This window comes from Mus musculus, chromosome 13, assembly GCF_000001635.26.
Source record: "Mus musculus strain C57BL/6J chromosome 13, GRCm38.p6 C57BL/6J".
NCBI lineage: Eukaryota > Metazoa > Chordata > Mammalia > Rodentia > Muridae > Mus > Mus musculus.
In genome coordinates this window covers 35,957,997-35,970,937 of record NC_000079.6, presented here as the reverse complement: position 1 = coordinate 35,970,937, position 12,941 = coordinate 35,957,997, and the positions used below count along the sequence as shown (strand labels likewise).

General features: G+C 46.2%; 1 protein-coding gene and 1 long non-coding RNA gene across 5 annotated transcripts; one reads left to right on the top strand and one right to left on the bottom strand.

Moving 5' to 3' along the window:
* Positions 1-549: 549 nt before the first annotated feature.
* Positions 550-12,114, bottom strand: Ppp1r3g (protein phosphatase 1, regulatory subunit 3G). 3 transcript variants are annotated; one of them, NM_029628.1, is made up of 2 exons: positions 2,956-3,032; positions 550-2,780 (listed from the first exon to the last, which is right to left on the bottom strand). In NM_029628.1, the coding sequence occupies exon 2, from the start codon at positions 2,337-2,339 to the stop codon at positions 1,296-1,298; it is 1,044 nt and encodes a 347-aa protein (NP_083904.1). In that variant the 5' UTR covers positions 2,340-2,780; positions 2,956-3,032; the 3' UTR covers positions 550-1,295. The 3 variants fall into 3 exon arrangements, with proteins under 3 accessions (NP_083904.1, XP_006516867.1, XP_006516866.1); XM_006516804.3 differs by lacking the exon at positions 2,956-3,032 and adding an exon at positions 11,942-12,114 and having other exon boundaries at positions 735-2,780; XM_006516803.4 differs by lacking the exon at positions 2,956-3,032 and adding an exon at positions 5,860-6,745 and having other exon boundaries at positions 735-2,780.
* Gm30127 lies at positions 6,754-11,935 on the top strand. Of its 2 annotated transcripts, none has more exons than XR_003950657.1 (3): positions 6,754-7,112; positions 10,835-10,943; positions 11,723-11,935. It is a non-coding gene; the product is annotated as a predicted gene, 30127 (long non-coding RNA). The 2 variants fall into 2 exon arrangements; XR_001780889.1 differs by lacking the exon at positions 6,754-7,112 and adding an exon at positions 9,783-9,835.
* Positions 12,115-12,941: the final 827 nt, after the last annotated feature.

Here is a 12,941-nt window from a genome sequence, read left to right as displayed (position 1 = left end):
TAGGAGTGGGTGGGGAGGGGAGGGGGGGAGGGTATGGGGGACTTTGGGGATAGCATTGGAAATGTAATTGAGGAAAATACCTAATAAAAAATATTTTTAAAAAAGAAAGAAAGAAAATAAGTTGCTCAGGAAGAGTGGGAAGTAAGGAGCGAAGTTTTTACCCAGAATGCCCTCTCACTCAGACCTGGACATATAGAGCCCTCTAAAGTGAATGAAGATGGTCCCCACACTGGACAACTAGGGTTCTGCTATGCAGAGTGCCTGCCCTGTCTGGTTTGGAACAGTGCTTGCTGAGTGATCTTTGGCGCCACTGATTCTTCACTCCTTGTGTGCCTCTGAGAGGAGGAAGGCACCTTTCAGCCCCCAAACCCTGCACTTGGAGTGCAGCCTACAAGAGCCCAGCATCTCTGACTGCTAATGGCCCAGAGACTGGGACAGCTCCTCTGCACAAAAGGGTTTGGTACGGATGTGATGGGCTCTTGCAACTCACAGCCAAGGCCTGTGGCATTTTAATTCCTCCAACATTTTGCTATGGCAAGGGACCGAATACTTTTTACAAAACATTTTGAAGATTTTTATTCCCAGTGTGGGGAACTTGGACTATTCCACGTCATGAGAAAATGTGTTAATACTGTTGTTTCATAATTGTCACACTGCCGTGTCATCAGCCGAGCATCCTCTGACTGCCACGGACTCCCCAAAACCTCGGAAGGTAAAACATGAAACACAGAGAGGACACATGTTCACGCGGCCTTTACTTTCTTAAAAGACATTTGTATCCAATCACGGAAGAAAATACATCGAATCTGGGGAGGTGTTTCCAGAGCCCAGTTAAAAGGACAAGCTGACGCCCTCCTAGCCTTCTGAAAATCAAGCCTGGCTGTGAAGCTTCCACGTGTGAAGGCCTTCTTCTCCCACGTGGAGGTGGGCTGCCATGTCTTTCTCCTGCAGGTTTTCATCAAGGTGTAAGGACCAAGTCTCAAGTTAGAAACAAATCCCCAAGGTTCAGGGTCCCAGAGCCCTTTTCTTGGAGAGAGCCTCTCCCTGGGAAACGAGGATGTTCCTTATTTGGATGCAGGCTGAGAATTCTAAGAGGCGAGTAGAAAGGTCAGTGGAAGTGATGAGAAAAACACTGAGAACACTGCCAGAGCTTGCCGTGAATCTGCGCTGAGAGTGTATGGTTTAACATTTTACTCCTATCGCTCCACGCTCTGTCAATGCGTTGCTCAGCTAAGGATCCCCGGGGAGCCCTTGCTAGCTGGTCAACCTCTTTCCAAGTTCCGAAGTTCCCGGACTCAGAGCGGGTCTGTGGAGCACACATAGCGCAAGGTGTAGTTGGCCCCCTCGTTGTTGTCCCAGTATTCTCCCTGTTCGCAGCGGTAGCAGACGGCAAAATGAATAGCGACTCCCCACGCGCCAGCATCCTCCCCTTCTTTGGGCTGCAGACCCGGGGGCAGGCACAGCGAGAAGTGGAAACGCTCGGTGCCGGGCCCCTCCTCACTATCCTCAGCCTTTGATCCAGAGTCCCCTGACTGCAATGGAGGCAGGGGCTCCACTGACTCCGGGTCCAGCTCAGCAGGCACGTCCAGAAAGGTACGCCACTCCGTGAAAGTGTAGCGCACCGCCACTGCCCTGGGTCCGGGGCAACTGATCACTCGGCCAGAGCCGGTCACCTCGGCGCGGGGCGGCTGGGAGCACTGCACACGCTCCAGGCACACTCGCTGTCGCCGCAGACGCTCCTCCGCAGCGCGCAGCTCCGGGAGCTGGAAGTGGGGTCGGAGCCGGGCGCAGGGTACCAAGAGAGGATCAGGCATCGTTGCCACTGCCAGCAGCCCCCCGAGCTGCTGCAGGTCCTCGGCGCGCAGCGGGAAGCTGTGGAGACGGGAAAGTACGGCCGGGGGCACCTGAGGCTCCTCGGCCTCGCTGAAGTGCTTCACGCTGGCCAGGCTCAGTCCCAGGGAGTCGGCGAACTGCACGCGCTTCTTACACTTGGAGCAGCAGTCCCCAGCCGGCGCGCCACCCTCTGAGCTGGGCTGTCCCGCCTGCTGCCTCTGCTGCAGGAGCTTGGCCGCCTGCAGGATGGGGTCTGCGGGCAAAGAGAAGGAGCGCGCACGAGAGCGGCGATATTCCTGTAGCTCCTCCTGTTCCGGGAGAGCTGCCCCTTTCTGCGGCGACAGGGGCCGGTCCTGGAGCTGAGCATCAGGGATCGGGGTCTCAGAGGTGCCACTCTCCACGCAAAGGACCTCGGGGACCGACAGTTCCTCCGCGGATTGAGGGTCTCCGGAAGACGTAGAGCTGGACGCCTCGGATCTGTGTAGCTGTTCTCCCGAGGGATCCATGACAGTGTCCGATCCGGCCCCGGGTTTCGTCCTGCGGGAACCGCGGAGAGTCCTCTGGAAACTTTTATCTACTCCCGCAGCAGAAGGAGCGCATAGTGTCGGCTGGGCTTGCCTACCCTGGCAGAAAGCGGATTCGGCCTGGAACCTCCAGCTTTTAGCTGCTGCTGCCCGGGACCAAGAGGGAGGAGGATGCTGGCCTGCGGCTAGCTCCCAAGGGGAGGGCCAAGACAGGGAGGCGCGACAGCCAGAACACCTGAGAGCTACGTCCGTAGTGGAGACTAGGATTTCTGAAGGTCGTAGGCTAGCCGATAGCTTTGATCCACCCCGCGGCTGCTATGCGCGTCTGTATCCTCTGGGGTAGCTCTCAACTTTCAGAACTAGACAAAGTTTTCCAGCCTGTGAAGTTATTCTTCCGGAGGAGACGTCCTGGCTGTCACTGGCCTAGGGAATCCGCGATACAAGAATGTCATTAAGGCAAGCAATCGAGCGAAGTGCATCCCTTCCCTTTCATCCTGTATCCCCGAAACCGCTCGAGTCCCAGGTCGCATCTGTGTAGTTGTGCCCCTCAGTGGTTCTAAAAGCTGGAAGGCCGAAGCTACAGCTTCCACCTACTTACCTGGTGACCTTGCTGCTGCGCTTGAGCAGGGGACAGAGCAGGAACCCACCGGGAGCTCACTAGGCAGGCAGACAAGAGCACCCGGTGGCCATTGGCGCCTAGCACTAGAGCACGTCAAGGTCCTCCCGCCCCACCCCCACCCCCCTGTCCTCAAAGAAGAGGGCTGGCACCTCCCTCCATGGCTAAGCGCCTTCCTTCAGACTTGAAGGCATTCATTCCCCCCTCTCGCTTAGCCTGCGCCTGGCCTGCAACTGCCACCTCTCCTCCGCAAGGATCCCAGACCCTCTAAGGCTCAGTCAGGCCTTCTGGGGGTTGCCGGTCAAAACCCAATTGCCAGAAGACTAATGGAAGAACATCTCACTATATCCTGGCACTGGATACTTCCTTAAGTGTTGTATTGTGCCTTTGCCTTCCAGCTAACTTTGCCTTGATCAAGCTTCAACTGATAACTTCATCACCAAATGTCATGCCCACCTCCCATTCCCCCACCCCACCCCTCATATCTGATTCAGGGTGTCCCAGGCAGTTCTGAGAGAATTTCTAACAGGGAGATGCTGAGGACAGGCTCTGGGGACCACCGTTTAGGAGTGACTAACTGCCTCACCATGGCTGTGTGTATACTTACTTACACAAAAAAATTGGGGTTTTAGAAATATTGGTCCACAAATCAAGGAACAAAAAGCAAAGCTAATTTTCCCAGGCTTTTAAACTGGGCACGGTATAGCAGAATTTAAGGAGTCATCAATAGTTACTGATTTTAGTATCTATTGAGGACTCACAGGCTGCTCATCCCTCCCCAAGGCTGAGGGCCCCTCCCATGTGATCTTATGTGCACAAAACTTCATCACTCCAACTCAATGTAGCACACAAAGGATGGGAACATCTGTTCAGGTCCCAGAGCTGAGCTAAGGTCAGGTTTGACCCCAGGAAGTTGGAAAATTATTTTTATGGCCAAAGACCCTGAGCTAGAGAGGAATTTTTAGGAACAGGCCCCTCAGTCCCTTGGCTGGGACTTTCTAGTCATTAAGTGTCCAGTACAGTGTCCATATCTACATACTGAATCTGACAGTATGGGACTCCCAATCCAGATCTACCTAGAGTGCCCCCACCTCCAGCATCTACAAAATCTACAGCACAGGACACTTTTTTTTTAACGTGTAGATAGACATTGATATATTGTGATAATAAGTATAATGTTCACAAACTAGTTTGTTTCTTTGATTTTTTGAGACAGGGTTTTTCTGTGTATAGGGCTGGCTATCTTGGAATTCACTCTGTAGTCCATGCTGGCCTCAAACTCACAGAGATCTGCCTGCCTCTGCCTGAGATTAAAGGCGCACACCACCCCTGCCCAGCCTCAGACTAGTTTAAAAATGAACTAGGAACTTCAAAGAGATTTTGAGGTTGGAGTGAATTGTCTCCCTCACTTGGACAGATTCTCACACCCAGACAGTACCTTGTCTACTGCCAATGTTTTGATTCCCAGGTGAGTATCCAACAGTTCCATTCTGACACTGTTCTACCTGAAGATGGTGTCAGAGCCACAAGTTAAAGGCTGAAAAACTCACCATAAACCAGATGCAAATATGCAAATAAGGTGCTCAGGTTTCCACACTATTTGGTCAACTGGAAAATACAGATGTTCTGCTGAGGTGTGGCAGTTGGTAACTCACTAGAGTGGCTTACAGAATCGAAGAAACCCTTAATAACACATGGCTTATTGTGTAAGATACAACTAGGAAGAGCCAAACAGAAGAGGCACAAGGCAGAGTTCATGCATAAAGTGAAAATGTGCGACAATCCTTGCAAAAGTTTTGGAACTCAGGCTCCAGCCTCCCCTGTGAATGGAGGTTGGTGTCCATTCACTGGTTCTTTCTGGTAACCAGCTAATCTGGCTGCCAAGGTGTGGTGGTTTGAATAAGCTTGGCCCAGGGAGTGGCTCTCTTAGGAGGTGTGGCCATGTTGGAGGAAGTGTGTCACTGTGGGGTGGGTATTGAGACCCTCCTCCTAACCATGTGGGGGCCAATCTTCTAGCAGCCTTCAGATAAAGATATAGAACTCTCATCTCCTCCTGCACCATGCCTGCCTGGATGCTGCCATGCTCCTATTTTGATGATAATGAAATGACCCTCTGAACCTGTACACCAGCCCCAACTAAATGTTGTCCTTATTAGGGTTGCCTTGGTCATGGTGTCTCTTCACAGCAGTACAACCCTAACTAAGACACTAGGACTCCCAGTTTAAGTAGCCTCATTAGTCACTCAGATAATATATATATATGTGTGTGTGTGTGTGTGTGTGTGTATAAAATTTAATATGTTATATAATATATTACATAATTTTGATATATTATATATATTATAATATATTTGATTGTAACAAAATAACAAACACATAATTCCCCTTCACTTAGAGCTGAGTCCTAGGAGGTCCATATCAGCAACTAGGGACAGAAATGTACCTGCTACATAACCAGGACCCTTTGCCCTGGTGCAGGATGCTGGTTACTAAAATGAAGTTTTGCAAAATAGAGTGTATTCAGAGTTTGGCCAGGTCTCAGATCCACATCCCAAAGGACAGGGTGGGGCGTGGAAATGGATATACCAGAGTGATTAAAGATTTGGGGGAAGGCTCCTGGAGGTGACACAATACGCATCTGATCCTCACAGGACACACACATGTTCAGGAAATATCAGCCTGATCCAAGAATGGAGACTTTGGTCCTGTGATATCTAGAAATGGTCCATCAAATAATCCCCTGTTAAAAAGTCAGTGGTTTCAACAAAAGTGGCCTTCTATCCCCCCCAAAAATAGCCTAGGCAACCATCATCATCATCACGACCCACACATCAGGGGTGTTATCTACAGCAAAGCTGGTGGGAGACTAGTATGTTGCTTAGATACCTGGCCTCCAAATTTTGTGCTTTGTGAAGTAAGTGAGTCTGGAACTTCGGGTGCTTTCTCATACTACTGCAGGTCTACAGCTCAGGAAGTCTGGACTGAGCTTTGAGCAACTCTGAGAAGCAGAAGCAGGAGGGACCTGTGGAGCAAATGGAGATAAGCAGGGTCTATGGGAGGTTTCTGGTCTGTTCCCCAGAAACCAAGGACAGACCTTAGGAGCAGAGGACGGGAGCACCTCACTCAGCCATCAAGAGGACTTGGGGATACTCTGGAAGGCACAGTCAGTCTCTGACTTGAACTGCACATCTGTCCTCTGGCAGAGCTGGTGGGACACAGGACATTTCTGTCAGTTGTCTCTCTGGGACAGGGACAGGGACAGGTAGCCCAGACTTTAAACACATTGTCTCTGACACAGAGATGGTTCAACTCTTGGTGTTTTTGGGGTTTTTTTTTTTGTTTGTTTGTTTGTTTGTTTTTTTAGTTCATGATGATGTGAAAGTTACACCTTCAGTAGAAACTGTAGTTCCAATTTTGATTTTCAATATTTCCAAAGAGTGTTAGGGAAAACAACAGGTACCAGGTATAGGCCACACTGCTGCACCAAAGTGGGCGTCTGCTGAGCTGTATTCAATGTATTTTCCCACTTAGGATATTTTCAGCATAGGGTGGATGTATTGGGACCAAACTCCACTGTAAACTGGGGAGCAGCTGCAGCTAAATGGTGATACAACCTGCAAAGTAGCTTTGTGAAAAACTAAGCCATCTATCTAGTCTACGGGTATGTGCTTAGATCAACCACAAACATCACGTGGCCACATGTCTCAGCTGCTAAAGTATTTACTCCCAGGCTTTCAGATTCCTAGTTTTGTTTTTTTGTTGTTGTTGTTGTTGTTTTATTCTATTTTTAAATCATTGTTGTTGTTGTTGTTTTGTAGGGGCTGGAGAGTGCTTACTACGTAGTCCAGGCTTACCTTAAACTTGTGCCTCTACCTAAAAGGCTGGAGCTGAGGTCATCTGCTGAGGCCTAGAAAGTCTCAGATGATGCAAGTAGAAAAAGAAAACCCGCCTTCACATTAAAAACAAAAATGACAAAAGAAAGTTACAACACCACACTGTTGCTGAACCCATGGCTGGCATCGTCAAACTAAACCAAACCAAACCACCAAATGTTTTAGTCAGGTCACAGGCCACACTTGTGGAACCTGGGACAGTTCAGCTTCTCACCTGATTCCGCTGCCTCACAACAAAAGTTCTGAGTGAGTAAACCCAACTCTAGCCTGACTTGGTCAAATGTCATACTGAGCCCTACAGCTGCCAAAGTCAGACTGCAGGCCTATTATGTCAGACATTTCACAACCTGTTCTGCTCTTCCAAACTGAGAGGGTGCATAGAGGACAAAGGAACTCAGAGGCCAATGTGATAACAGCAGCTGCCTTAAAGCGACTCCAACCTGGTCACTCCAACTACGTCCTTAAGCAATATTAGTCCTTTTAATGTATATGATAAGGTAAAAAAAAAAAAAAAAAAAAAAAAGCTCAACCTAAATAGTCTACACAAGGAGGTGGTGGCTGACACACTAGTGTTCTTTGTTAAAGTGGTACATGAGGGGTCTGGCCCAGTGGATAAAGAACTTGCTAGGAAACTTTAAAGACTGGCGTTCAGGTCCCCAGAGCACATGTAAAAGCCTGGCAGATATGGCTGCTGTTATAATCCCAGCAGAGACAGGGGATCCCCAAAGCAAGCTGGCTACTCAGTATAGCTGAAATCTGTGAACCTTGGGTTCAGAGAGAGGCCTTGGTCCAATTTATAAGGTGAAAGTTCAGGTGTGGTGGCCCACACCTTTAACCCCAGCACTCAGAAGGCAGAGGCAGAAGATCGCTGTAAGCTTGAGGCAAGCCTTATCTACATTAGTGACTATAAGGCCAGCCAGACTTGCACAGTAAACCTTGTCTCAAAAAAAAAAAAAAAATCTCGGGCCAGGCGTGGTGGTGCACGCCTTTAATCCCAGCACTCGGGAGGCAGAGGCAGGGGGATTTCTGAGTTCGATGCCAGCCTGGTCTACAGTGTGAGTTCCAGGACAGCCAGGGCTACACAGAGAAACCCTGTCAAAAAAAAAAAAAAAAGGAAGGAAGGAAGGAAGGAAGGAAGGAAGGAAGGAAGAAAAAAGAGGGAAATCTCTATTTGCTGGTGAGCAACTGAGGAAGATGCCCAATGTCAACTTTGGACCTCCACACACAAGTATACACACAAGCATCCATACACCTCTGAACATGCATACACTACACACATACACAGAAGGCACATAAGCCCCCAGACCCACCTACTTCATGAGGCCTCCATTTCTTAGACATGCAGGCCTTTGTGCACACATGAACATATTCATATTAAATAAGATCCCCCTGCAGAAGTTCCAGACTCGAGCCCAGCATCCACATGGCAGCTCACAATAGCTTGGAATCCCAGTCTCAGGCATCCAATGTTCCCTTCTTCTATATTTGGGCCCCAAGGTACATATGTGGTGCACAGACATACATGCAGGCAGAATGCCCATACATAAAATAAATGCCTCTCTGTTCATTAATCTGTCGCTTGTAAAACCTTTCCCGTCTTACTCTAGCCATCATATGCCAAAGTATTTTTGTTTCCTTTTGCTTTGTTTTTGTTTGTTTGTTTGCTTAATTTTTGAGTCAAGATCTCTCTAATAGCACTGGATGTCCTTGAACTCACAGAAATCCACCAGCCTCTGCCTCCTCAAGTGCTGAGGTTAAAGGTGTGTGCCATCATGCCCAGAAAGTTGTATTTTTGTTTATTTTTGTTTGTTGGTTGGTTAATTTTTTTTTGTCTTGCTTTGTTTTTTTGTTTTTGAGACAGGGTCTCTCTAGATAGCCCTGACTGTCCTATAATGCACTATGTAGACCATGCTGGCCTCAAATGATAGATATCTGCCCAAAGTGCTGGGATTAAAGGCCTGGCATATTTCTTTTTAAAAAATATTTCCATTTTTTAAGTTTTTCAGTATCAGAAAGTTCTCTCCAAAAATAAATAAAAAAATAAAAAGTTATCTCTAACCCTGCCCTCCTCTACTCTTAATCTTGTTCTCTCCTCCTGCTTTGATGTAACAATAACAATGCAGTTGCTCCAAATTCCTTACTCCCAATGCCTTTACTTAGTTCTCTCTAAAAGTTCTCTATGAAAGTTCTTCTCTAAAAAGTTCTTCTCTCCAAAAGGTTCTTATTAAATTCTCTTTTGTAAAAGTTCTCTCTCTCTTTTTTCTCTCTCTCTCTTTCTCTTCATCACTTATACATCCTTCAGAGTATATAATCATATGGTAATAAGTTCATTACAAGTTTACACATAAATTCAAATCATAAGTCGAATAAGAAGTTTACAATAGAGAATGTTTACATGCATATTCATTAAGAGTAATTATCTGGCTAACCATTACCTGTCACTAGCTCAACAGGTTCATTGAAAGTTAAAAATTATAATTTTTGTGCCTAAGTTATTAGTGAAATTTCACATAGATAAACCCAGTCAATATTTTATCTTCTGTCCTTTATTTACCTATAGTAAATCCTTAGTTCCCCTTTGTATGACCTTTGGTTAATTGTTTTACAACCTCTTCCTCTTGGAATGTGCTCTAAGTTGCAGATGCCAGCTTGCTATCTCAGAAGCAATTAACTCATGACACTAAAAAAAAAAAAAAAAAAAAAAAGTTATCTCTGCCCCTGCCCTCTTCTATTCTTAATCTTGTTCTCTCCTCCTGCTCTAACAATAACAATATGGTTGTTCTCACTGCAGTTTTGATTACCAGAGAGGACAATAGCAGTCCTATTATAAAAGAGCTAAATAATCACTAATATAATTTTAGGAATTCTTATATGATCTTCATTAATAATTAAAAAATCATCTGTTTGTCTATATAGCATCACTACAAGACAGCACATCTTCTTTGTTCTGCAGAAATCTGCTCAAAAGGGTGGGTTAATACATCGTGATTATTATATACATTTCATAAAACAGAAAAAGCATATTAATAGCAGGAATATTTCCTAAAGTGTAATCTTCTTGACCTTGCCTAGAGAAGCAAATCTGTCAAGAACTTTAACAGTCCATGACAGAACCATCTCAGGAAGATCACCTGCTAGATTTTAGCTTTTCCTTGATGGCTTCTGGCAATCATTACTGTCACCATCCCCACTGTCACTATCCCCACTACCACCATCATCTCCACTGTCACCATCATCCCCACTGTCACCATCACCACTGTCACCAGCATCACTATTGCACTGGTCTTTGTAGCCCACCCACAGTGTAATATAGGAAGTTTTGTCTGAACTAAAACTGAGAAACAGAAGATCTGAGTTTATACCCAGTGCAGCCATGTTTGTGAGTTACAAATGCTCCCTGAGCTGTGGTCCCCTGCCAGTGTCTGCTCATGATGCTGTAAACAGGAAAACAGAAAAACATGTGCTCGTTGCTTCTCACAGAGTACAGTGTGTGTTGCTGCAACTGCTTGTTGATATTACATTTTAGCATAATGCATTCGTTAACACATTGCATGACAATTATGTATAGTCAACAATCACAGAGAAACCACATCCTTCTCCTCCTCCTCCTCTTCCTCCTTGATCCCCTCCTCTTCTTATCAGGACTTGGACTTGAATTTGCAGTAATCCTCCAGATTGCTAGATTACAAACCCAGCTAGGGACACTGTAGAGATTGGGACTGAGCCGTCAATAAAATAGGCCTAGATCCCTTTCCTTGGTGAGCTAACATCCTGGAGTCTGGGAATGAGATAGAAACAATATATAAGCAAATATAAAAATGGGTAGCTGATAAGATACATAAAACTTTGCACAGAGTAGGTGCTCACTCAGTCAGGGTTGATCGAGTAGTTCCCCTCCCCCTCCCCCTCCCCCTCCCCTCTCTGACCCTCTGTATCACACTCCTCTTTCCACTGTGGTTAAATAACAGCCACAGGCTCTGAACACCTCAGAATGGAAACAAGGCACCAAGACAAGAACGCAGTGCGACAAAACAGAGCGTAGAAGTCATGGGACATCTGGATCAGAAACATAAACAGGTATTTTGACGTGTGTTTTCCGTAGCTGATCACACTTCTGTACTCCAAAGTTTGCACTTGTCTGTGATCAATAGTCGCGCACTCTGAAGTTGGGACAGTAAACAGTGGCACTCGTACTGTTTATGGTCCCAGGGCTGCCTCCTTCCTGTCCCAGATGTTTCTACACTTTTGCTGCTGTGAGAACCTTTCATCGTGTTTACCTTTCTCAGCTCTCTGGGGACTATGTTTTCATCAAAGTCCAAAACAGACCAGAGTTTCTACTTTGACCCCCTGTGGTGTGAGAGGGCAAAGACCACAGTACTGTAAAGAAAGCACCCAGCCCAAGCAGGTGCCCCAATCCCTCACTCAGAATAGGTGAACCCAAGCCTAAAATAAATCTGAGTGTGGGCACTGGCCTCGCTGTCTGAAGTAAAATGCCCAGCCTCCTCTAAGCATATGTTTCCCGTCCCACACTCAGCACTATTGTAAGTGCAATGTATTCTTGCAAGATTTGAACCAAGTGAACGTTAAATGGTCACTGGAATCTTCCCATAGCCAAGTATCAACAAGTTAGTTCTCACAAGATGTAAGTCCCCTCATATTATATTAATACTCAATGTATATTGCTATTTAATAACTTTACTTTCTATTATTGTAGTGATTACGTTTTTCTCAACACAAATTGCTACCAACTGCTGTGAGATCTATTTTGATGCTGTGTGTACCAGTTAAATCTTACTTGAATTAAACCTTTCCCTGCATTCCCTGCCCCTTCTAATAGGCTCTTTTCCTTATCCCAGATAGCTCCAGTCTCTGCTTTCGTTTCACATGTATCCCATCATCTACAATTTCTCCCTAACTCCCCTAAGAACTGAACAGAATATAACTTCACACAGGTAGGTGTCTTAGCTAGAGTTTCTTTTGCTAGGAAGAGAAAGCAGCAAACTCACAAACTCAGCAAAACACAGCAAACACAGCAAACACAGCAAAAGGAAAACACTCAATTGGGGCTGACTTACAATTCAGAAGTTTAATCCAATTATCATCATGGCAGAAAGCATGGCAGCATGCAGGCAGACATACTGGTGAGGCAGCTGAAATTTCTACATCCAGATCAGCAGGGGGCAAGAAGAGTAACACTGGGCCTGGTGTGAGCATCTGAAATCTCCCCAAACAAGCAAGGCCTCCTACAACAAGACCACACCCACTACAACAAGGCCACACCTACTATAACAAGGCCACACCTACTACAACAAGGCCACACCTCCTAATAGTGCCACTCCCTGTGGGCCTATGAGGACCATTTTCAATCAAACCAGCACTGTATGAAAATGTCATAATGAATTGATTACTTTCTATGAAAAAGAAATGATGTTATGGAACAGTTTTATCATGGCACTATTCTCAATATCCCGGGAACCTGATAATGGGTGAATAAAAAAAATGTAGTGTGCATATACAAACACACATACACATGCACACACACAAACACACACACCACATATAAACACACACACCACACATATACACACATGCACACACCACACACAGAGACCAAACATACACACACCACACACACAACACATACCACATACCACATTCATACCACACAATGATGGTTTGTATATGCTCTGCCCAGGGAGTGGCACTATTAGAACGTGTGGCCTTGGTGGAGTAGGTGTGTCACTGTGGATGTGAGCTTTAATACCCTCATCCTAGCTGCCTGGAGTCAGTATTCTGCTAGCAGCCTTCAGATGAAGATGTAGAATTTTCAGCTCCTCCTGCACCAGGCCTGCCTGGATGCTGCCATGTTCCTGCCTTGATGATAATGGACTGAACCTCTGAACCTGTAAGCCAGCCCCAATTAAATGTTGTCCTTATAAGAGTTGCTTGGTCATGGTGTCTGTTCATAGCAGTAAAACCCTAAATAAGACACACACACAAACAAAACACACACATACCACACATACATGCAAGTACCATATACACATACCACACACCACATATAGATGCACACAC